Source organism: Marmota marmota, unplaced genomic scaffold (genome assembly GCF_001458135.2).
Source record: "Marmota marmota marmota unplaced genomic scaffold, marMar, whole genome shotgun sequence".
NCBI lineage: Eukaryota > Metazoa > Chordata > Mammalia > Rodentia > Sciuridae > Marmota > Marmota marmota.
In genome coordinates, this window is record NW_025999900.1 from 41,592,290 (window position 1) to 41,617,312 (window position 25,023).

At 46.6% G+C, this 25,023-nt stretch overlaps 1 protein-coding gene, 1 non-coding gene and 1 pseudogene across 7 annotated transcripts; 2 read left to right on the forward strand and 1 right to left on the reverse strand.

The window, feature by feature from the left end:
* Positions 1-2,194: 2,194 nt before the first annotated feature.
* Positions 2,195-17,812, reverse strand: Abcd4 (ATP binding cassette subfamily D member 4). Of its 6 annotated transcripts, none has more exons than XM_048798989.1 (19): positions 17,659-17,792; positions 16,753-16,899; positions 16,503-16,630; positions 15,208-15,347; positions 14,054-14,170; positions 13,580-13,705; positions 12,802-12,852; positions 11,228-11,322; positions 10,832-10,953; positions 10,634-10,725; positions 10,375-10,464; positions 8,542-8,750; positions 8,283-8,374; positions 7,589-7,625; positions 7,169-7,218; positions 6,620-6,672; positions 6,250-6,326; positions 5,584-5,699; positions 2,195-5,418 (listed from the first exon to the last, which is right to left on the reverse strand). In XM_048798989.1, the coding sequence occupies exons 5-19, from the start codon at positions 14,116-14,118 to the stop codon at positions 5,350-5,352; spliced, it is 1,344 nt and encodes a 447-aa protein (XP_048654946.1). In that variant the 5' UTR covers positions 14,119-14,170; positions 15,208-15,347; positions 16,503-16,630; positions 16,753-16,899; positions 17,659-17,792; the 3' UTR covers positions 2,195-5,349. The 6 variants fall into 6 exon arrangements, with proteins under 6 accessions (XP_048654946.1, XP_048654944.1, XP_015349436.1 ...); XM_048798987.1 differs by having other exon boundaries at positions 16,623-16,630; positions 16,781-16,899; positions 17,659-17,786; XM_015493950.2 differs by having other exon boundaries at positions 16,781-16,899; positions 17,659-17,786.
* LOC107144511 lies at positions 2,597-4,908 on the forward strand (annotated as a pseudogene).
* On the forward strand, positions 13,220-13,293 carry Trnav-cac. Its single transcript has one exon. It is a non-coding gene; the product is annotated as a tRNA-Val (tRNA).
* Positions 17,813-25,023: the final 7,211 nt, after the last annotated feature.

Below are 25,023 nucleotides of genomic sequence, written 5' to 3' on the forward strand. Positions count from 1 at the left end.
TAAACTAAAAACGTGTAAATCAATGATCTAAAAAATTTGTGTTTTTCTTTTTTTTTTTTTTTTGGTGGTCCAGGCTAGCCTTGAACTCCTGGACTCATGCAATCCTCCTCACAAGTAGCTAGCTGGAACTGAAAGGCCAAGGTTCCTCGTCGGAGATTAAAATGCACACACACAGATAGCAGTGACAAAGATGAAGCACTTTACTGCAAGCTGGTGCTAGTTTATATAGAAAGTGAGAGTCAGTTATCGTAAACCAGGAAACTCCCGGGGCCAATCATAGTAAAGGTCAGATCATCACCTACGGTGCATGCACGTCCACCCTGCATAAGATTCATGGGGGGCACGAGCTGTCCACAATCACGATCACGGAAGACGGGAGGACCGATTAGAAGGTTTTCAAAACAACTTGTTATCCGCCCACTGGCAACTTGCCTGCCGCCATGTTGCATTGGGGGCTCCTTATCTGAAAGGCCCGGGGAGTTCTAGCTGCCCACTGGCAATTTGCCTGCCGCCATGTTTGAAAGGCCCGGGGAGTTCTCAGGGAGACTCCCAACAGGAACTATAGGTACAGACTATACTGAGAGTATTTTAAAATATTAGGAAAAGTTGGCCACAGTGGTACATGCCTGTAATTCCACCAATTCAGGAGGCTGAGGAAGGAGGATTCCAAGTTTGAGGTTAGTTAGCAACTTACCGAAGCCCTAAGCAATTTAGCAATATCCTATCTCAAAATAAAAAATTAAAAAGGGCTGGGGATGTATTTCAGTGGTAAAGCACCCCTGGGTTCAATCCCCAGTACCAAAATAAATGGATAAATACTTAAAAATACATTAGGAAATGCTGGACAGAGTGGTACACATCATAATCACGATTACTTGGGAGGCTAAGACAGGAGGATAACAAGGGTTTTTTTGTTTTGTTTTTTTTTCCTGCTTTTTGTACTAGAGATTGGGGTTCTTTATCATTTTCTTTATCATTGAGTTACATCCCCAGAACTTTTTATTATTTATTTTGAGGCAGAGTCTTGCTAAGTTACTAAGGCTGGCCTCAACTTGAGATCTTCCCTCTACAGCACCTTGAGTTGCGGGGATTACAGAGATGTACCACCACGACTGGCTGAGGATTGCAAGTTTGAGGCCAGCCTGAACCATTTAGTGAGATCCTGTCTCAAAATAAAAAATAAAGAGAGCCAGGTATTTAATTCAGTAGTAGAGTACCCCTGGGTTCCACCCCAAATACAGAAAAACAAAAACAAAAAACCCTATTTTAGCTGGTAAGGAGAAGGACATTTATTTTCATCTGGGTTAGGATAGCAAAGACAGAGGCTGAGGATGTGGCTCAGTGGTGGAGAGCGGGCCTCGAATGTGCGAGGGCCTGGGCTCCATCCCCAGCACCTACAGGCAGAAAGGCCCTAGAGATTAGTGGTTCCTGGACTTTACTACACTGCACTGGCCCACGGAGGTGTAGTAGGGACAAACGAGGCAAGGCACCGAAGATAGCAGGAAACAGTTTTATTTGGCTGCAGCCAGGTTTAGAGGGTACAGCCTTTGCTGTAGTCAATCAATCCCCTGAACCCCAAGTTCAGGTAGTTTTAGAGTTTTATACCCAGTGTGTAAGGGGAGGGGCTCAGAAGTTCACAGTCTGCAGAAGTTCATATAAAAGCAGCTTTTTCTTTCACTGTTCTGGGCAAGTTAACTCTTCAAGGACAACACCTAAGAAGGGGAGAGCTTCTTCTCCTCTTTTTTTCTTTCCCCTGCCAGCTGTTACCCTGGAGCCCATTTGTAACTTAAAAATGTAAACATCTCTGTGAAGCCCAGTTCAAGGCCAGAGGCCTTGTTTGCACATTTCTTCAAAGTACTATACCAGATACATTTGTGAAAAAGTAGTAAGGGGGTGCCCAGCACCTGGAGTGCTGGTATCTTCCTGGCCAGTGGCAAGTAAACAGGGTGACACGAAAATAGGAAGTTTATCCACATTGGACTCTTTGGCAGAGACTCTTTTGCTGACAGTCCCAAAATCAGCCATGGTGAAGAGGACTTTTCTGTGGAGAAAGGGGGTGCCCACTTCAGAGGGAGGAAGTGAGAAGTGGAAAACCATGAGCAGCAGGTGCCAGGGCAGAGGGGAGAGTTCCCTCCTTCTAAGCTCTGAGGTTAGACAGTCAGTAAAGAAGATCATTTTATAATAGAGAGGAGAGTAAGAGCAAAAGCTGCAAAAACATTTATTAATGTTTATTTTTTCCTTTAAAAAAAGATAAAAAGTCCGTTAATTAAAGTTAGAAATCTATCATTACAAAATTTAGTCAGGTGCACACCCTGACCCTTCATTTCTTACAGCGTCCCCTTTTAAACCTTTCTTCAGAGATGCAGCTTTTGGAGTTACTCCTTTGGAAGTGACCGAGGTTGTCCAGACCTGGAGGACTCTTGTACTTTTAGTTTGGTTGACGTTTCCCACTAGAGAGTGCCTCAGGATGTCTTCATCCGTTTTGCCAGTCACCACAGAAAGGATTTAAGTACTGAAAACGATGTAAACCAAGAGTTCACCAACCTGACCAAACTTGAGGAGTCTAGGATTTAAGTACTGAACTAAATATGCTCATAGGAAATCTCCGTCTCAGAAAGAAAACAGACCTAAGGAATCCCAGCAAAATAGAAACTTCGGCTTGAAAGATGTCAATATTCCAACCTCGGAAGGTAGATGTCTTGTTGAATTAGATGAGACATTGCAAGAGCTTGTTTCAGAAAAGGCCAGTACCAAGCCAAAGTCAATGAAACTCCCCTAAGTGAAGAACGAAAACAAATGCTTCAAAAATAAAAGAAGAAAAGCAACTTCAAAAATTAAAAGAACAGAGAAAAACTAAATGAGGAATATTTAAAATGGGTCTTTGTAGACCTGAGGCATCTTGCTTTCTTTTATCAAACCAGAATGCTATGAAAACTGAGCCAAAAAAGACTACTCCATCTTCTTCATGGATTACAAGATCAAAGGCCAAACTAAGATTGAGAATGGCATTGATGTTTGAGCAATCCAACCTGGTCAAAGACAGATTTCAGAAAAGAAAGTATTAGACGAAGAGAAAACAGTTGTGCAGCCTATTGTGCCCACATCAGTGAGAATGACCTGATCTGCTACTAATGATAATGAACCTGAAAGAAAGGTACCAAATAAAGGAAGCCCTGTGGAAAAGATAGAAACAGAACCTGATAAGGTTGTTTCTTTCAAACTTGATAATGAAGAAAATACTTTCGATTCACAAACCAGTGCAACAAATGGAATGGATCCAGATGGAACCTTATCAAAAATGTAACTTACCTAAGATAAATCCTGCAAAAACCAAAGGGAAGAATTCCTTTGCACCTAATGAGTTTATGTTTCATCCACTAGATGGTTTGAAGACCTATCAAGTAACAGTCATGACTCCCACAAGTGCCAATGCTTTCTTGACACCCAGTTATACCTGGAATCCTTTAAAACCAGAAGACTCAAGAAGCAACAAAAAGAAATCTTGACCCAAAAATGTAAAACTTACTCAACCAACACTGTACAGCAAGATTCAAATAAATTACAGTGTCCTCTGGGTTCTCTAACAGTTTTGAATCAAGAACATAGCTTAAATCAAATTGAAACTACTACTAAAAATTCAAATGGCCTTTCAATAAAAGATGTCCCATCATTTGAATTAAATGAAGATCTGATGTCTCAGCCAACATATGATGTCCACATTTCAGAAACTGAGAAACTGACTTCACACTGCCTTGAGTGGGACAGAAAGCTTGAATCGGACATTCCAGATGATGCTGAAGATGTTCTTTGCACAGCAGTGGTCAAACAAGACTCCTTATTAAGGAAAGAGTCAAACAGTGTGAAGGACTGGAGAATAACTGTGAACATAAACAAGGTGAAATGGAGACTACCTAGGCAGAGCTGGATGCATTTGGGGATATGGTTAGTTTTCAGATGGAAGATGTAAACCAACAGTTCACCAATCTGACCAAGCTTGAGGAATCTAGATGGCAAAACAATAGCACAAATAAAAAAGTGTTTCGGAAAAAAATCATCTCAAGCATGGCAAGTAAACCAAAATAAGATGATGGTGGAAGGACTGCAGCCGGAAATCCCCTCGCTGCCATAAATAATGCAATGAGGCAAAATTAAGCAGGAAGAACACTCTGAGGCAAGCCCAATAACATCAAAGGAACTTGTCAAAACAGTGTTGATGCTGGGTTTTTCAGAGTTGACAGTCCTGTTAAATCTTCCTCAGAACTTTCTTCTGAACGTCTTTCTCAAAGACACAGAACCCCTAAGTCCACTGGATGCCATACCTGAGAGCAAGGCTGACGAAGATCTGCTAGGACAAATGACACCACCAGTGAATCCTGATCCTGGGAACACCAAAAGTGAACGTGTTGATAAGAAAATTTTGTTTTCAAATATTTCTGAAAGCAGGAATAGCATAGTGGAAGATGCTCAGTGTCCTGGATTACAAGGTTTAATTGAAATAAACCATGATGAATACAGAACTAACAAAAAGGAAGAAATTTCAGATATCGCAGAAAGAATGGAACTAAATTCTTCAATTACCTCACAAGATGTTTTGATGAGAAGCCCTGAAAAAAATACACCATCACAAAATAACATCTCACAACAAGAAGAAACTAAGTCTTCTTCAATAGTACTACTTGATAATAAAGTGTCATTACTGAATGCCACCTTCTTGATTCGGCCTAAACTTCAGTAATCAAGTGGAGAGGAGAGAGACATCAAGAACATGCCAGACACATCTCCTTTGGAGATAATCTGATTACCTTTTCACCTCTAAGGCCCTCAGTGAAGAACAACCAGAAGAGTTTTGAATTTGAAAATAAATCCAAACATTTTCTTTATATTATCAGTGCTGTGAAATATTCTTAGACAATTGGAAGTTCACTTCTATTCAGTCCACTTATATATTGTCATATAATGTTTTAATATTCAGTGTTCTTCTAAGTGAATTTTGGATATACTATTTCTCAGGGGAAGTGAGGATATTTTGTCTATTAACCACACAGAATGAAAGGTATGTTTTTGTCTTGTCAAAAAAACAAAAAACAAAAACCTTTCTTCAGCAAAGATGAAGTCATCTGTAAGTAGTCAGCATTTCCAGAGTACAGAGGCCCTGGCTGAGGCCACAGAAGCAGCCGTGAGTGGACCTCAGTGTTCCTTGCAGGGCCACCCTGGGCTGGGTCCACTGCTGCAAGAGCTCCTGCGTAAGACATGGGAGGTGAACCTGGGGCTCCTTCTTGCCCGCCTGGTCTTCCTGGCTTCCTGGAGGATGCTGGGCTCTCCTGCTGGTGGCCATCCACATCCCTGGCTTCACTCCTCTTTGGCTCTAGTCAGTTCCCATTTTCCTTCTCCACAGAGTTTCAGAACCCAGGAGTGAAACTAGGAGAAACCACCACACAGCAATCAGACTGCTCAGCCACACAAAAGAAAGCAATCTATTCCCTCTGCCACCTTGACTCTCCAAGGTGAGGAGCCCCTGGCCTTAGCCAGGCCTAGCTTCTGGGTTTTTCCTTCCCCTCAGTCTACCCTCGTGAACACTGGTACCTTCTCAAGGCTGGACCGATGTCCCACGCTGATAAATGTCATCCCCAGCTGCTGGCCAATTCGATAGAGGTCACTCTCCACCTCCTCTGTCAGGGCACTAGTGGCTTCATCAAGCACTGAAGGCACATAGGACAGGACAGGACTTCGATCCTCTGCCTCCTCTAACCCACACTCACCCCCAGCTGGGCCCCAGGGGAGGCTGAAAGCTGGTCTGGCTTACAGGAACCCCACCTCGAGGAGAAGATGAGCCAAGAGAGCCGTGGGCTACATCTGAGAACAGAATCTCTCTTTCTTGTAGTAAGCACAGTGTTCCCTAAGACTGCCTAATCCAGGGATGCCCAGTTCCCTAAGGTTGTATCTTTGGAAAAGTCCACACCTGCCACAGGCACAGCTGTGGGGATGCCCACTCATTTGGTGGCAGAGCCAGAGAAGCTATATCACAATCCCTCTCATGGCCAATTTTTGGGATTCAACTGCTGCTAAAGCAGGAAGCTTAAAAGCAGGTATTGTAGCATCCCCAGGGCTGCCCTGAGGTGCCAGCTACTGCTCCTCTTGTGCAAGGGACAGAGAGATGCCCAGCCATGCCCAGGTGTGCTGGGTGTACGTGAACACAAGCTGCTACCCTTGTGGGCACATAAGTCCCTGGGACAGCAGGGCAGGCCTCACCTGCATACTTTGGCTGCAGGTAGAAGAGCCGGGCAAAGGAGAGCCTTTGCATCTCCCCTGGGGACAGGACATCATACCTAGAAAAGAGAACAAGTGATAATGCTCAAGGAAGGAAGCGACAGCTTGGTTTTTGCCATGAATGGGTCTGGGCAAGAAGAGGTTCTCTGTGCAGAGGTTGGCCCCAGACAGAGGTGCCACAGCCCTGCTGCCCATACCAGAGGCCCAAACTCTGTTCTCAAGGGCACAGCTTGTGCCTGATGGACCAAACATCTAGTCTTTGGGGTCAGGGGCTATCCCATCCCTTGGCAGTGCCCCCAGGAACTCACTGTCTTTATGAGGGATCTGGCCAAGTGCCCCACTCCATTCTTACCAGTTCCAATCCACCTGCTGGTCTAGACCCTCTGTTCTTGCCACCAAGCTGGACTGTAAGAGACCCAGAGGGCATAAAGTCCATGAAAGGGCCCATCCGTGCTCCTGTCAGTCTTAGTCCCCACCATATTAACACTTCTGCACACCACAGTACTGTATGGATGCTATCAACTACATTGTTTAGACTTGCTGGAGCATGGTGATAGTAAAAAGCAGACAGACTTGGTCAGTTTTATTGTTTTAAAATTCTTTTTTTTTTTTTGAATTTTTTTAATATTTATTTTTTAGTTCTTGGTGGACACAACATCTTTGTTTGTATGTGGTGCTGAGGATCGAACCCGGGCCGCACGCATGCCAGGCAAGCGAGCTACCGCTTGAGCCACATCCCCAGCCCATGTTTTAAAATTCTTTACAACCCTCTGTGGCCTATACCTGATCAATGGCTCCCACTGCCAATTTGTACTCCCACTCTCTACCCCAGTCATCAGCCAGAGACTTGTGGTCAGTGCTCCCAGGGAGGCTCAGGTCCTCAGGCCCCTGCCCCACTTACCAGGCCTGCCAATTCCAAGAACCTCACAATCCTCTCATCGTCAGTGGAGCCTGCAAAACAGAGAAGGCTTCCTTAACATGTCAGCTCCTCTGGCTGGCCAGAATAGCTAGGGCACATCATGGGGTGGGGGGTACCCCAGAATGCTGGGCTGAGGCACAGCATTATCACCCTTGATAAGGAAAGGGCCAGCTGAAACAATGACTTCCCTTCCTCCAATGGGTACCCCTCCTCAGGGCAGAGAAGAGAATGTAAGATGAGGGCAAAGTACAGACCCTCAAACAGTAAACAGGGGGAGGAGGGGACCCAACCTGAAACCAGCAGCCTGGCTGAAGCCTCTTCCAATGGGGGCAAGTGAAGTCACAGTCAGGCAGAGCAGGGGCAATTGAGATGGAAGTCATGACCTTAGTAGGTCCAGCTCACCTGAGTCTGGGTAGATTTCCTTCAGAGGATATATCACCTGAAAATAAAACCACACTGGCCTAGGAGGAGGGCTAATGAGACAGAGGTGCACACAACCCCCTCCCTCAGAAACCCCCAGGAACCACCCAGGAAGGCCAGGCTCCGCTCCACCTAAGCAGAGTTGGGACACTCTGGCCAGAGTCCTGTGGGAGACAGGGCACAGAGAGTGGGGTAGGGCCACTGCAACCTTCAAAAAGTGATTGGGAGAGGGAGTGGGCAAGAGTCTGAGTCTCCTGAGGGCTCAATAAACATGTTAACGGCTAGCGCCCTCGAAGATCTCCCTGTACCCAGGAGTTGTTTTGAGTACATAGAGTGAATCCACAGATGCTGAGTAGAACATTCTTAGAACCCAGTTTCTGGGCTTGCCACTTTTGTGTGTGTGTTGGGGAGGGTAGTACTAGGGATGTACCACTGAGCTACATCCCCAACCCATTTTAATTTTTTGAGACAGGGTCTTGGTAAGTTGGCAAGACTGGCCAGGAACTTGTAATCCTCCTGCCTCAGCCTCTGGAGTCACTGGGATTATAAGCATGGCCACTTTCCTACCCCACCTTCTGTCCAGTAACTCCCTAGGGCCTGAGATCTGTTGCCCTGCTAGAGGTCCCAGCTAAGCAGGTGGGGTGAGGAGAGAGAGCAGGCCTCTGATCAGGCTGACCTGCTCCCGAAGGGTCCCATCAGTGAAGAACGGCTTTTGTGGCAGGAACAGCACCCCATGGGGCCCAAAGTCGGTCAGCATCTGCACGGAGCCTGAAGAGCCCACAGAAGCCTCCATTTTGAGATCTCACAGAGAAGGTAACTGCCTCTCCTCTCTGACTCTCCCCCTCTTTCCCCAGCGAAGAACGCTGGAGCCCACCACACTGCCCCCTCCCCCAGGGCCAAGGAGGGGTCAGAGGCAGGGAGGGCTGGGCTCTCACCCCGTGTGCTCGCCCAGAGGCCGCCCAGAACCCGCAGCAAGGAGGTCTTGCCCGTGCCCGTATTGCCCGTGATGAGCAGGCTCTGCCCCTCGCAGATCTTCAGGTTCAGGTCCTTGACCAGGGGTATGTCAGAGGAGGGGGCAGAGATGGAGACCCGCTCAAGCAGAAAAGCTGTGTCTGCTGACTCCGTGGCTGGCCGTCCTGAGGCTCTGGGGTACAGAAGAGAGGGGAGGGAGGGTAGGCAGCGTGAGTACTGCGTGGGAGGCGCTGCTTCTCCAGAGACAGCCTTCTGCATTTGGAGTTTTATGTTAACATCTCAACTCCCTGGACCTCAGAACATAACCTCTTATGGAGACAGGCTATTCACAGAGGTGATGGTGGAAGGCTGTTGGGGTGGACTCTAGGGGCAGGACAAGAGAAAAGGCCACATGAGGACAAGCAAGAAGGTGACTGTCTGCAAGCCAAGAGCAGCCAAAAGAGAAACCATCCCTGCTAACACCTTGATCTTGTACTTCCTGGAACTGTGAGAAAATTAATTTCTGATGTTGAAGTCAGTCTCAGTCTGTGGTATCGTGTCATGGCAGCCTGAGTCCATTAATACAGGAGTGGATGCTGGGGGCACCTACTCAGAGACCCACTGAGCAAAGCCCCAGATGTGACTCATGTTAATCAGTCTCAATGCCCATGAATCATAGATATTCTTCTCAATTGGAAGGCAAAGAAACCAGGTCAGGTGGCTGAGAAGCTTGTTCAGAGTTGCAGAGCTGACTCTGGCTAATTCTAATGTTGGTGGATTTTCATGGTGTCATGGTGTGATCAGAAAACTGATAGTAACATGGGAGTAGTTAATACTCTGGAACAGAACTCTGGTTAAGCTCTGGAATTCCTAGCTCTTTGTGGATGCTTGTCTTCCCCACAGAACAGCAACCCATTTCCTACAGTTCCTGTGTCATCTCTCCAGTCTCCAGGCCCACAGTGACATGAAGCTCTGTGTGTGTGTGTGTGTGTGGTGTGTGTGTGTGTTTGTGTGCCCCAGGAATTAAACTTGAGGGCACCTGACCACTGTACTACACCCCCTGACCTTTTTATTTTTTTATTTTGAGACACTAAGTTGCCCTGGCTTCAAATCTGCAATCTTCCTGCCTCAGCCTCCTGAGCTGGGATTAAAGGCATGAGCTACCATGCACCCAGCCTAAATAGGTCAACTGTTAAGACATTCATTCTTAAGAAGTGAGAGCTGAACACGGGACCTGTAATTCAGATTGTTACATTTTTGAAAGCTCACTATGTGGCCAGAGTCCAAGCACTTTCTAAGTACTATAAACTCTAATCCTCACAACCAGGCAGGAGGAAGATTCCATAACTTCCCTATTTAGAGATGAAGAAACTGAGGCCCAGAATAGTTAAGTAATCTGCCCAAGAAAAGTAGAGATGAAGCAGATCCTGAAGGTAGGGCAAGGTAAGAAACATTCCTAATTTCCAAAGATAGGAGAATGAAGACATCTCTGGATCTGCATGAAGCACAGGGAACAAAGAAGACACACCCTGCAGAAAAGGGCAGGCTGGAGCTTAGCAGGAAGAAGAGGAGGGAGATGATACCATTCAGGTTTTTGTTTTTTTGTTAAGGGGCCCAGGCAGGTGTGAGCACTTTGCTTCCATGAGCTGGGGGATGATGTAAACCCACACACTGGGTGCCAAACCGTGTGACAGCAATCACAATGTGCTTGGCACCAGATGGAGGTTGCTTCCACTCACCTCACGACTCTGCTGCTACTCAGCTGGGAGGAGTAGGGCACCAGGGTGAACCCAAGCTGGGCATTCACGAGTACTCACTTGTCCAAGTCCCACTCAGTCTCATCCAGGACCTCACAGTCCTGCAACTTCAGGGCCATCTCCATCAGAGCCTCCTGAAGCTCCCCGATCCTGAGCAAGAAGCGAGAACCTGAGGCAGGGTCTGAGGTGCCAGGTAAGGTTGACACTGACTCACACCCTCTAGTATATGGGGAGATTTTTTGTTCCCTTTCCCACTTAGTTGCTTCTTGCAACAGCACACACTCAGTTCAGAGTCCAGTGGAGTGGAACGCAGCCTCACCTGTGTGTGTAACCAGCCACGTCTGACAGCGTGGTGGAGAGGTCGATGAGTCGGGTGAAGCAGTTGATGAGGTACATGCACACAAAGGCATTCTGGACAGGATGGAGAGCAGTCAGTGCCGGCCTCAACTCCCAGACCCTGGGCACAGACCAGAGGATGGGGTGTGCAGCATGAGGAGTCACCAGGAGGGATTCTTACCTTGCTGACCAGGGTGCTCAGCTCTGTAGGGCTCAGGTCTCCATAGACCCCACTGAAAATGGGGATTGCGATGACAACATAACTCAGGATGCTGCCCAGATAGTCAAAGGTGTTGATACCAACTACAGGAGACAGAAAGTGGGAGATCCATGAACTACTCAAGTGCTTTGAAGGGGATACAATCCTTGGGATGGGGAGCAGGAAGTCAAGCAGGACCACAATTCCCCTGGATCCTCATTCTCCTGAGGACACCCACGGCAGAGGCAGTGGCTCCCCTGAGTTAATTCCTTCATCAGAACACGTTTCTCAGGACAGGTAAACAAGCACGGAGGTATGGGAAGGGAAGTGGACCATTCCCACTGTATGGTTCCCGCCTCCAGGGAACCCTCTGCTTACTGTACAGCCAGAGCTCCTTGGACATCAGCTCCCTCTGGGTCTGAAGGAGTCTCTGCAGCCTGCGGTCTGTCCTCATGTGCTCCACATGCCCAGCTCTGATGAGAAAGACTGGGATGTCCACAGGGCCTGCAGGGGCACCCCACCCCTCATCACGGCCTCCTTTAGAGACCAAGCCCATCCAAACAATCTTAGCTTCAGACCCTTTCTGTCACTAGCAACCATTCATTGCTTGTTCTGCCTCATGATATTGTTTGTGGAAAGAACACACACTCTAGACTTGGCCAGACCTGATTCAAATCCTGGCTCTAGCCAGTTTTTAGGCAGGTGACAGTGGCAGGTTATGTAAGCCTCTAGGACCTTATTTTTTCTCATCTGTCAAATGGAGCTAATAATACCTACATAATAGGTTAGGCTGAGAATTACGTTTCTGGATAAAATACCAGACATGAGGGGCCCTCAACAAAAGCCACTGTTATTAATCAAATAATAAATTGCAGCAGTCACTACTCGCCAGGCTCTGTGCTAGTCAGCCAGTGCAATGAAGAAGTGGACAAACAGTTCTTGACTTCCAGAGGTCCCAGTTCAGAGATCATGTGGACATACTGCATTGTTTCTGGAGTATGGAGTGTGAGCATGTCTGTCCTCAGGGCTATGGCAACAAACAGACCTGCCCACTGAGGAAGCCTGGGAAAGTGCCTTGGAGCTTACTTGGGGCTTCAAGGATAAGTAGAAATTCTCCAGGCAGAAAAGATGGAGAAGAGGGGGGCACTTCAGATTTTGCATAGAGAGGCCACAGAGGAACAATACCTCCAAGAACTGTTTTCCCCAAAGCTAAGAAGAAACTGCAGAATCTGAAAGCAAACTCGCCACCCATCCAACTCTCCCCACCCTACCACTCAACTCTGGCTCAGATTCCTAATACTCTGGGTGTTCCCAAGTAGTGGTAGATGCAAAATACAGCAGAATTTGACAGAAGAACAAAGGACACAGGCCATTAGATCCACCCCAAGTATAGCTAATCCAAAGATTAGCAACTTAACATAAACCTCTGGGCCCCGGACTATCAGTCCAAACACTGATAGTGGCCTTACACAAGGTAGAGCTCAGGGATTGCCCTGGTCCTGGAGGGAAGGGACATTTCACAACACTGCCATCAGGAGACCACATATTCTGGTGGTGTTTGTGGGGAGTAGGTCTCCCGAGAAGTCCCATGCTACAGAGAAAAAGAAACAGTCTTGGATGTCAGGTGCTGGTGAAAAAAGCTAATTCACAACAAGAAAACAGAGGTAGAGACATCAGACATCAGCAAGACGGCGACACATCCCTTCATTTTATTCTGTGGCCATTTCAGGTCCCATGTTAGGCACTAAGACTAAAAACTAGCTACTATAAGGAGACTCCAGCTTTAGAAGCAAATCCTAGGACCTAAGGGCAAGGCAGAGAAGGGCAGTGAGAGTCTCAGGCAAATGTGACAGTGTTCAGTATGAGCTCTGTGGGTGGGAGAATTATCAATTTCAACTTTTCTTCTTTCTTTCTCTGCAAAGTGGAAGGGGAACTCTCTCTACCAGACTCACCTGTAGAAAGCAGCAGGCTCAGCGTTCACCCGAATCTGCATGTGCTTGAACCTAGGCAGACCAAAGGGAGATGTGTACTAACAATGGCGAGCTCTGGATAGAGAGGAAACCCCTCCCTAAGAGCTCTGGCTGCCTCAACCAACCCTTCCCTGGTCTGTCTTAGGGGTGGGAAATCCCAAGGCCTGTTGGGGTAGCAAGAGCCATGCAAAGACAGGGCCACCCTCAGCTTTCTACAGAGAGGACAGGACAGGTGCATTCCTGTTCACAATCCCTCCTCTCCACAGGCCCAGCCAGGAGGCCAAGAAAATCATAGAGTAAGGGCTGGATCAATTAGATGACAGCCCCAACAGACCTGAGTCATGTTGGTTAGACCAGAAGCACATGAGAAGACCCAGGGAGAATAAGGACTTTGGCAGGCTGGGGATATAGCTCAGTTGGTAGAGTGCTTGCCTCACATGCACAAGGCCCTGGGTTCAATCCCCAGTACCACAAAAAAAAAAAAAAAAAAAGGAGGCAAGCAAGGAATTTGGCAATGGACAACCAGACACTGTTCTCAATGCTTCTCATGTATAATCTCCTTATTTCTCAGTAGGCAAACATACATCCCATTCTAATCTGTAGAGATAAGAAAACTAAACATTTGAGATGTTGAAAGCATTCACCTGAGATCACGCAGCTAGTAACTAGCACAGCTGGGATCTGAACTTCAGCAGTCTTACCCCAGACCCTATCCCTTAACCATCATGCCCAGTCCAGAAACCTCAAGCAAAAGACACACCTAAAATCCCCTTCTAGCTTCTCCTGCTGCACCAGCTTGGCCACAATGGGCCCCATCAAAGTTTTGTTCACCATGGTTCCCAGGATGAAATATCCGAAGATGCTCACAGGCCCAAGCCACCCTGTGCTGAAAGTAGAGTGAGAGGGTGAGGGAGGGTGTGGGGCACCTCACGGCCCCACAGGCCTCAGCCTTGCTCCTTGCCCCTTCCTGGATAGTCCCTGTCCAGTCTCAACAGCTCTGTGGACCCTCTCCTCTTATGTGGGGACATCTGATACCTGGTGTGAGCTGTCAGAGTTTCAGGATCACTGTGACACTGAAATATCACATGGGGTCAAAGAGAACAGAGGCCAGGGCACAACCGCTAGGAAGACTTCTTTGGGTCAGGTGGGGGCAGGGAAGGCAAGACGTCTTGGACTCTGACCTGACCTCTGAGAGACAGACTCTGGGGAAACTCTGGGGGAGAAGGGGCTGTACCTCTGGAAGCACTGGTAAGTATAGTAGATGAGTGTGAACGGGGAGATGATCAGCTTGCTGACCATGCTGCTGAGCTGCCGGCAGAATCGCTCCACATCCTGGCTGATGCGCTGGTCCCTGCAGCCAATCACATCAGCTGGGTTCAGGGGCCAAGAAAGCAGGGCACTCTCATTTCTCCTGACTTTGCCTTTCAGTGCCCTCAGCAACGACCCCAGGGAAACAAACATCCAGACAAGGCTGGTTTCCTAGAGGGAACTAAACCCTTAGAACCTCTGTACACGGTTCTAGGCAGCTGCTTCTTATGGTGCCTCAGTTTACTCCCCAGAGAAGTAGAAATGAAAGGCCCAGCATGCAGGAGCCTCAGCCAGCTCTGTGCACAGCCAAAGGAAAACTTGAGAGTAGAAGAGCTACCTTTCCAGACAATTAGGAAGGTCCCTTTATCTCATCCTCCCTAGTCTCTCTGCAGTTCTGAGCCTGCCCCAGTACAAAGGTCTGCCTAGGACAGCCTCTCCAGGGTGGAGTCATCAGGAAGGGGCTAAGTAAGCAGCAAAGGCAGCACCTTCACTGTGAAGCGCAGCTTCAGCTGAGGAAGGGCCTCCCAGGTAGCCAAGTGCTTGCGGGGCAGGGTGGTGGCGTGAGAGGGGAGTGATAAGAAGAAACCCCATAGATCTCACTGCACTACCAAGGCTACCCTGACTTCTATTCCCAATGAGAGATGTGACCCTGGGCAAGTCACTTGCAATTCCTGGGACTCAGTTTCCTCACCTATAAAAAAAGAATAGAAGCTGAGAGGTGACAGAATGAGAAACTAAATACTACATCAGACCCAGACAGCAATAACTTTTTGGGTTTTTTGTTATTTTGCTGCTAAAAATTCAAAACCTGTTTTTTGTTTGTTTGTTTTTTTTAAGCAAGGATGTTTTCTTCACTTGCCTTATTTAGAAGCCCAGGTTATGAAATGAACAAAAGGGAGCTGCTCATGAACTCTTTTTGGCTCCCTATTCTCAGCCCTGCAGCCTCTCCGGGAGTTCTCTGCAGAGCACCCTTCCTTACAGCTCTGGGAAGCAACATTGCCTGCTGAAGATGACCTCCATGAGGCCTGCAGCCAGATGAATGGGCATGCAAAGGGAACAAGGACCAAGGGGGAAGCCTACGGGTTATCGATGTCATCCCGCAGCACGTTGAGGGTGTAGTATACGCGGGCCCGGAAGTAGAGGCGGTGTAGGTGCTCAGTGAGGTCCTTCCTCCAGCTCACATACAGCAGGTTGCAGGTGAACTGGTCAAAGCTCTTCAGCTGTGCAGTGGGGGAGACAGGAAGAAGGCATGCAAGACTCAGTTCAAAGCTCAGGGCTGGCAGGAGCCTTTGCTAACTAGGCCCAGCCCATTCTGATCACTCAGCACTTTCTTCGTGTAAAGCTTCAAATCATGGGACTCACCCTTCCCTTCACTCATGTGTTTATTCCTTTACCGAATCTTGAAGGACTTACCAAAAGCCAAGACCCTCAAGCCCCTTTCTACAATTTACTATCTTACACTGAAAGCATAACAGTTTCTGGAGCTTGGGAACCATATCATCATTTATGCTTTTACTCCTCTGTCCCCAAAGTGTGGAAGAGGGTTCTGGGTGGCCAGTGCTTTTCTAAATGAAGATCCATCAAAAGTGGCCACAGCATGATGAGAGGGGGGGTCCCTATAAAACAGCTGGTGCAGCTTGAGAGAACATTAAGTTGAGTCCTGGCAGATACCTGACTCATCATCTGCCATGTGCAAAGCACTTCTGCTGTGCTAAGCACTAGGGAAAGAGGAATGAGCTCACAGCCATCCGGGGAGCAGACAATGATAAGTATGTGACAGCAGAGGTCAACTCAAGGAATTAGTTAAGTACAGGAAAAGGGCTGCATTTGATGGAGGAAACATGAAGGAGAAACTTGAGGAGGATTCAAAAGAGGGGACAATGGAGGTATCTTGAAAAAAATGAGCAGGCCATAGTCAAGTGAATGAGAGAGATGGGGGAAGAAGACCATTCTGTAAGAAAGCAGCAGGTGCTAAAACTGGAGCTGTGACATATGCCAGGATAAATCACAGCCTCAGCAGCCAGAAGAGCAGCAGCAGCTCTAGCTATTGATCCTGGTTTTAAAGTGCTCTGGCTCCCTGAAGCAAGAGTTCTGAGAACTTAAGGGACAATGACTATTTCCACTAAATGGTGAATTCATTCAGAACCTTGCAGCGTAGCCTTGGAGTTTGAAACACCTGAGACAATAGTTCCAAAGAAAGCAACAGTAAGATCAATGCCCTGCAAAGAGTTCTAACTTTCAGGGAAACCTTCAGTTCTAACCTCCAGTTGCCAGAAAAAGGAGGAAACACATTGCACATTGATTCCTGTTTCCTAGAGTTGAAGTCCCACTAGGCAATCCACTCACACTAGCCTGGGTGAAAGGAAAACCCTTACTGTGGAGTTGAGAACGATGAGCACGAGAGCCAGAAATGTCAGCGCCTTAAACCCATCCAAGTCTTTGTTTCCCAGGACCCCAAAGTACTGACTGGGGATCAAGCCGACCTGGTAGATTACCAGTTGTTCTGCAGGGAGGAAGAGGAGTCAGAAATTAGTGATGAGGGAAAAGGAGGGAGGCTTCTTGAATCCTTGCTTCTTAAACACCCCAGAGAGAAGGAAAGGGACCCAAAACCAGGGCTCTACCCACCTCTTCAAAGTCCAAGTTACTCACTCACCCATTAGGGCCACAAACAAAAGAGTCAGGAACATCAAGACATTCTGTGACGACCAAGAAGGAAACAAAACCTTCTGTATCCTTAGGAACCGATGGAGAAAGTGCAGATCTAACTTGGGCCTGAAGAAAAGTCAGGAAGCAGAGAGAAGACCAGAAATTTGTAAGCCTTAGAAAGCAGTTATGAAAGCCAGGCCCACACACCTGTAATCCCTGTGGTTTGGGAGGCGGAGGCAATAGGATCAGAAGTTCCAGGTCAGCCTCAGCAACTTAGAGACCCTCAGTAACTTAGCAAGGTTGTGTCTCAAAAAATAAAAAGGGCTTGGGATGTGCTCAATCCTCAGAACCAACACAAACAAACAAAGGAGAGGAATAAAGCAGTTATGGAGATAATTACACACTGTTGTGTAGAAAATCCAGGCTATAAAGAAAAAAGTGATGGAATTAACTTTATTAGGACGAATATTTTTGTTCAGTGGAGTACCATAGATCTTAGTTAAAAGAATTAGATTAGAAATTTGCAGATGGATTAAAGAGAAATTAAAATTTAAAGCGGTGCCAAGAACTGAGAAAGATCATCCACTCAAATCTGTGCACTTGTGGCTCCCACGCATGCAGTCAGTTGCGAGGGACAGGATACCACAACCAGGGTGCAGCGGGCGGCAAAATGACCCCTGAGGACCGCAACAAAGGGCAGCAGCCGATGCCTAGGATCCGGGCGGAAGGTGGGCGTCCTTTCAAGAGTTGCTCTTTACGCTCAGACGTCACTGGAGCCGGCTGGGGGCTCCAGGAGGACACGGCGCAGAGGCAGGAGCTGCTTCTCCACAGTCCTGGGAAGAGGCCCCGCGCTCACCGAGCCCTCCTCGCCAGCACTCTGCTCACCTGGCACCAGCTCTGGGCGCTGGCCCCCGGACCGCCATGGCCCGGGATCCGACAGACAGGGAACTCGGCCACCCCAAGTTGAGCCCTGGGCAGAGTCCGCGGAGCTCGCGGCCAGTCTCGGGGAGGGGCGGGGCCCCAGCGACCACAGAGAGGGTGGTGGATAGAGAGGAAGGCGCCGTGCGACTCGGTCGCTCCCGGAAGTGGCCGACTTCTCTGAAAGTACCAACGAGTGCCCAGCGTCGATTTGGCTGGCCCATTAGCTAGAGTGTCCCCTTCTGGATCTGGGAGATTTCCCCTTTGACAGGAGGTCGCAGGGGATGTAATTATTTTATGACAACTATTTAGATTCTGACTAGATTTTTTTAAATTTTTTTTTTTAGTTGTAGTTGGACACATTGCCTTTATTTTATTTATTTTTTTTGTGGTGCTGAGGATCGAACCTAGCACCTCGCATGTTCTAGGCGAGTGCTCTACCACTAAGCCACAACCCCAGACCCCCATAGTAGATGTTTCATACGTTCTCCCAGGGAAGCCGGCGAGATCATTTAAAAAAAAACAAAACATGAATCAGAGCCGGGCCCACGCCTGTAATCCCAGTGACTCGGGAGGCTGAGGCAGGAGGATCTTAAGTTCCAGGCCAGCCTGGGCAATTTAGGGAGACCCTCAGCAACTTAGCAAGGCCCAGTATCAAAATACAAAATAAAGGGGCTGGGGATGTAGCTCAGTTGGTAGAGTGCTTGCCTTGCATGCACAAGGCCCTGTATTCCATCCCCAGCACCAAAAAAAAAAAAATTAAAAGGGCGAGGCATGTAACTTAGTGGTAAAGCAAGCCCAGGGTTCAATCCTCAATGACAATACATAATTAATTAATAGAATAAAAACAGGAATCAGGGGACTGGGGATATAACTCAATGGTGAAGCACTTGCCTAAATGCATAAAGCTCTGGGTTTTACCCCTAGCACCAAAGGGGGGAAAAAAGTTCTGATTTGGTGTTTAGTGGCTTTACTGTCCCAGGCCCCCTTGACACTGTGTATTTAAACTTAGGAAGTGTTGGGGCCCAAACATGACATTGTGCTTTGACATACTGAGTAGTTGGAACTAAAGGAGATTGAAAGGCTTCAGAAGCAAGTTCTTACTTCTTGTCCTCTAGCCTCTCTTTCTTCCTTGAAGCAAATCACAGAAACCAGAATTCCTCTTTACCAAGACAGGTCATAGAAACTGGAACCTCTCTCCCCCAAAGCTAGGCATTAAACCTATAAATATTAATTGAAACTTCCTCCACCTTTCTCTGTAGGAGCCAGTCATGAAGAAATTCTCTGATCAAAGACCTTTGTTCCAGGTGGGTCCTGCCCTGTAAACTGGAGAAGGAATGCTGTGCCTAGAGGCCAGGAAGAAAATGAACACGACATCCCAAACTTTGAAAAACACACAGGCATGGTTTCTGCTTATGCTTTTCTTGTACTAGGATGATACTTCCTTTTCCAGCTGATAGACTCTTAGACTACTTCCTCATTCTCATACATAAAGAGAGGATAAAAAAAGGGGGAGAAAGAAAGTGATTTTGAAATTACTGTCAAGTTTTAGATGATGCAGTAGTTTCATCTCCAGGACTTGTAGCTGTGTCTGCCTGAGAGCACAGGGTTAATCATAAGGAAGTTTCTGCAGCATAACAGATCATAGCAAAATACCAGATGCTACCAGAATGCAGTGGTTAAAATATGACACACTCACTTTATGGAATACATTTCTTAGCCATTAACAAGAATGAAGGCTGGGTGTGGTGGCACTCGCTTGTAAGTCCAGCAGCTCCGGAGTCTGAGCAGGAGGATCATGAGTTTAAAGCCAGCCTCAGCAAGGCCCTAAGCAACTTAACAAGACCCTCTCTCTAAATAAAATATTTTGAAAAAGAAAAGTACTCAAGAATAGTTGCTTAATTCAAAATGTATCCCCGTGGGCTGACCAAGTGAAAACAACTGTATTGTAGCTGGTTCAAAGACCAGTGGCAGCTTCTCCATGTGAGACCAGGCTTTGTCTCCAGATAGGGATAGAACAGGAGGGATAAAGTTGTCAGCTGAACAGAGACATGCTAGGCAAACATTTGAGGAACTTCTGGGTTCAGTCCCAGTACTACCAAATAATAGAATAGTAATAATAATAATAATCCATCACCAAAAAAAGAAAAAAAAAAAACCCTAACCAAAACAAAAACAGTTCAGGTGGTGCTAAGGAAACTATAGGGTATCACAGGTTGAGTCCACTGGGACCCATACTGTGGAACTTTTCTCGACATTTACAAATACTCTTGGGATAACACCTGTGGAAGAAAGAGGAATTTGGCAGAGGGAGAAATCCAGCTGAGAGGTGGGTCCCATGACATCCTTGGTCAACCTTATCAGGAGTATCTGAGCTAAAAGGGCCTAAGTTGTCCCCTGTTGGGCCCAAATAGCCACCTTTTCTACCCACCCTACCAGTCTTTAGACATGGGTTACCTATTAAAAAAAAAAAATCATGGCCTTGGGCAAGTCCATGCTGTAAGGAAACAATCCTTGAAGGGGCTGACAGCACTCCCAGCAGCTGAGGCAACAAGGCTTCTTGAAAGGGCCTGGACGGCATCTCCATGTTCCTCGCAAGGAGTATGAGGAGGGCGAGGGCTGGCATAGGATTGTTCCTTGGGATAGGGTGGTTAGGGAAGGAAGGTTTTGATGGCAACCTGAATGAAGTAAGGAAGGAGCCAGGCACATGCTGAGGAAAGCTTTCTTGATAAAGGGAACAGCAAATACAACTGCCCAGGAGGGAAATTTCTTGAGATGTTCAAAATGGCATGGCTGGCCAGGCTCATGCTTGTAATCCCAGTGGCTCTGGAGGCTGAGGCAGGAGGATCACAAGTACAAAGCCAGCCTCAGCAACTTAGCAAGACCCTGTCTTAAAATAAAAAATAAAAAGGGCTGGGATGGTGGCTCAGTGGTAAAACATCCCTGAGTTCAATCTCCTTAACAAAAACTGGTAGAGCCTTTTGCCTAGCATGCATCAGGCCCTGGGTTCCATTACTCCAATAGCCAGGGGAGGGGGCAGGGAGAGCAAGGCAGGATCATTTGTGTCAAGTTCTGCTGAAAAGTGTGGATGAGGACTGAGAATTACCCCCTGGAATTGCATCCTGAATCTTATCAGTGACTTTGATAAGACCAAGTTCCATGGAGGAAATTGGGGGTGGGGGTGGTGTTAAATGGTGATTATAGCTAATTCTTTCAGAGTCATGTCTTTTAAAAAGGAACAGATAATGTGTCAGTTTACAGGGGGCCCCCCCGGTGTTGTGGCTCAGTGGTAGAGCACTTGCCTAGCATGTGTGAGGCCCTGGGTTTGATCCTCAGCACCACATAAAAATAAATAAATAAAATAAAGGTTAAAAAAAAAAAAGACATTTGTAGGCTAAGGGAAGACCTAACAGAGAGGAAATTATTGATGTCTCCCTCTATCCAATACTTAGTAAGTCTTAGGAACTGCATTAGGCATTTCATGTGGATTACTTAAGCTACACACACAACCAATAGTGTTATCCAATAATAGTGTTATCCCCATTTCACAGAAGACAAAACTGAGGCACAGAAGGGATCAGCTACATGTGATAAGTGGGGGAACTTGGATATAACCAGGATGTCTGATTTCACAGCCCATATTCTCACTTTCTTTTTTTGCCTAAATTTACCTTTTTATTCTAAATTTTAACTGCTGGCTAAAATTTATATGCATTATCATGTGTTTCCCCTTTGGGGAACTATTGGACTTTCAAGACTCAGTTATAGGTAATTAGGTAATTCCCAGGAATTTGTACCTGACTGCTCCTACCCCTACCTCCTCTGCGTCCAGAGCAAACCTCTACCAGAGTCCCTGTCATCACCATATTGCGTCTGTTCACTTTTCAGTTTCCTACAGTGGAGCATGTACTCTTCAAAGGCTGGGATTGCATCTAATTCACCCATCCATCCCTGGACAGACAGTTTTCATACAGTAAATTTTTGTCAAGTAGTTGAATAGATGGATGATTGAATGAATGTAAAATACCATCCCTCCGTATCTGCTGATTTTGTATCCAAGGATCCAATCAAGCCTGGATCACAAATATTCGGAGAAAAAAATTACCGCTGTACTGAACATGTACAGACTTATTCCCTTACATACAATACGGTATGATAACTAATGCATTTACATTGTCTTAGATGTTATAAGTAATCTAAAGAGGATTTAAAGTGTATGAGAGAATGTGTGCCGGTTATATGCAAATACTACACCATTTTATAGAAAGGACTTGAGTATCCACAGCTTTTGGTATCCTGAGGAGGGAAGATACCAAGAGACAACTGCACTTAGGAATATTGGAAGCCATAAGATAGCTGATTATGTGCAGCTACATTTATAAACTGGATATAAATAATATAAACAAAATGCTCTGAAAATTCAGAGTACATAGGAATTCTTGGAAAGTGTGATTCCTTTGAGAATCACAGTGTTTGTTAAGAAGTACAAGTTCCTGGGAGCTGGAGTATAGCTCAGAGGTAGAACATGTGCTTAGCATGCATGAGGCCCTGGATTCCATCCCTAGTAGCAGGAACACACTTGCACATGTGTGCACATGGTACAGATTCCTGGGGATTTCTGGGGGTATGAAGTGAAGTCAGATTTAGTACAAGAAATATCTTGCTTTGCAAAGAATTCCATGCAACTACCCCCATAGTCCTACCACTGGGAGGCCAGAGAATCGGGAGACTTGGATGTCTCTCACAAGAAATTCAAATTGAATGGATGTCCTGCATGTTTATTTGCCCCACCTGGCAACCTTTCAACTGGGAGACCTTGGCCAGACTGCATAGTTTCTTTGAACTTCTTCTCCTTATCTATAAAATGGAGAAATTGGAGCTTTTCCTGTGATGATGGTTAAGTAAGATCGTCATAAAAAAGTGCTTAGCATGGCAAATGGCATATGGTAAGAGCCTAATAAATGAGCCACAAGGATTCGTAACATTTATTTTAATATCAGTATCTCCTAGAGCATTAAAACATAAGCCATCAATTATATTGATGTAAGTTTCGCAGAAGTGACCACTGCCAGTTTACATGAGTCTGGAGACTGCCTGGCAGCTGGCTGAGATGGTGCTCAAGTCAGTCCTGGACCCCAAAGAAAGAGCTAGTGGCACTAATTAGTAATTTCTCTATCAGACCTTGGAGTGTCCTCAAACCGGAAGTTTAAAAGTGTGATTCTTCCAGATACCAGTAGGGGGAGTAGGTGCATTTTGGGACAGGGCTGGAATAATAACAGGATCCAGGGAAACAGTACTAGCTGTAGGATTCCTGTTTTGAGAACAAAAGAGGGTGTAAGAAAGTCCTGGTAGTGCACTGGTCCTGAATTAGTGCGGACCCCCAAAATGCCCAGAAAATCATCCTATACAGGACCAACCCTTATGTACCATCAATGCGAGGATAGTGCAGAAAATAGGAAGTCAGTATAAATTTGAGCATACATCATGTAGAAGGAAAGAGATTTGGTATGTTGAAAGTCACCAAAAAACCAAAAGCAAGTGACAGAGCAAGAGAAAAAAATTTGCATTGCATTACAAAGACTTCCAAAAATGCAGGAAGACAATCCATCAATCATAAAACCAAAGACTAAGTAAATAAATAAAAAGAATTTAAAAAAAAAAAGATAGATTGCTGGGGTTGCAACCTAATGGTGGAGCATTTGCCTAGCATGAATGAGGCCCTGGGTTGGATCCCCACCATGGCAAAAAACAAAATTTTAAAAGACAGGTATGAACAGACAATCCACTTAAGAAAATGCAAATGGCAAACATATCCTCTAGCAACAAGGAAATACAAATTAAAACAACACTACGGGGGATTTCTTGTTTTCTATGATTATTAGAGGGGAAAAATAATATTAATTGAGCATGTTATTATTCTATGCCAGGCTTTGTGCTAAGAGCTTTCTAAACATTAACTCAGCATTGAATCATTTTAAACAAAACCCTGAGAAGTAGGAACAAACATTATCCACATTTTACCTATGGAAAACTGTGGCTTGGAAAGGTTATTGACTTGCTGGGGATTTACCCAGTTGGCAAGGACAGGGGATTTGGACCCAGGTTTGTGTGGTTCCAAGTCCTTCCTCTCCCTGCACTGGCTTATTGAGGACCTCAAATATATTTTTATATGTCCAAGCAACATCTTGTGTTTGAATAAAGTGACTTGGAGGAGGCCCTGAAGCTGTGAATCCCACGTAGCTGAAGAGGCACAGAAAAGCCAAAGCAAACAAACCTCCCAAATCCCAGAAAATCCAAAATTTTTAGGAGTGGGCCAGGGAATCAACCCATTTTGGCAGAACTAGAAAATGGGAACTGGAGAGATGGGGGCTCGAGATGACAATTCAGGGGTGGAGGAGCCACTTTGTGGCAGCATCCTAAGCAGGATGGAGTCTGGCTGGCCAGAAGTTTGACAGCCTTACAGGCTGCAAGCAGAGGAATCTGTTTGTCTGGTTCACTGCATGCTGAGTTGCCATTCTCATTTCTAAATCTTCCAGGCCCCAGTCCACAATGCCCTCCCCCATTGTCGCACCTGCTGGCAGCGGGGGCTCCGATGAATGGACAAGTTCCAAGAATCCGAGAATTCTTGCCCCTTCCCCCTCCTTTTACATAGCCAAGCCCTGGGACAAAAGGCGCCCGGGGTCTGGAGCTTCTTCCTCGGGCTCCTGCCAGCTCAGAGGAGTGCCAGACAGCTGGAGCCAGGCTCCACACCACACCATTTACATTTTTTACAGCTTCCCCACCCTGCCATGGCCACATCCCTGTTAGACCCTGGGATCCTTCTCATGGTCCCTTGGAGGTTGAAGGGGCTTGCCAGTGAAGAAGGTAGGCACAGGGCAGGGATACCAGTGTGCTGTGCGTGGGGGTCAATTTCTGGATTCCAGAGCTGGACGTATTGGGGGGGCCTTTGTTCAGAACAACACATCCCACCCACCATGCAGCAGCAGCAACTGGAAGCTGCTTGCCTATCACTTGGTTGTGAATCTGAGCCACACATGGTGTTTGCCCTGTAGGATACTAGCCCCTGTCTTTCTTAGATGGCTCTCTTATTCACTGATAAATAGAGCCTATTTATTGAGCACCTACTGTGTGTCAGGGATGATGATAAGTGCTCTGCCTCTGTTCCCTCATTTACTTCTCACAGCTGTCCAAGCTGAATTAAACATGGACCCAGCTTTCAGAGGAGAATAGTGGCTTACTTCAAGTCTCCTCAAGGACAGCTGGACTACTACTGCTACTTCTTCTTCTTCTTCTTTGTTTGGTATCAGGACACTTAAACACTGAGCCACGTCC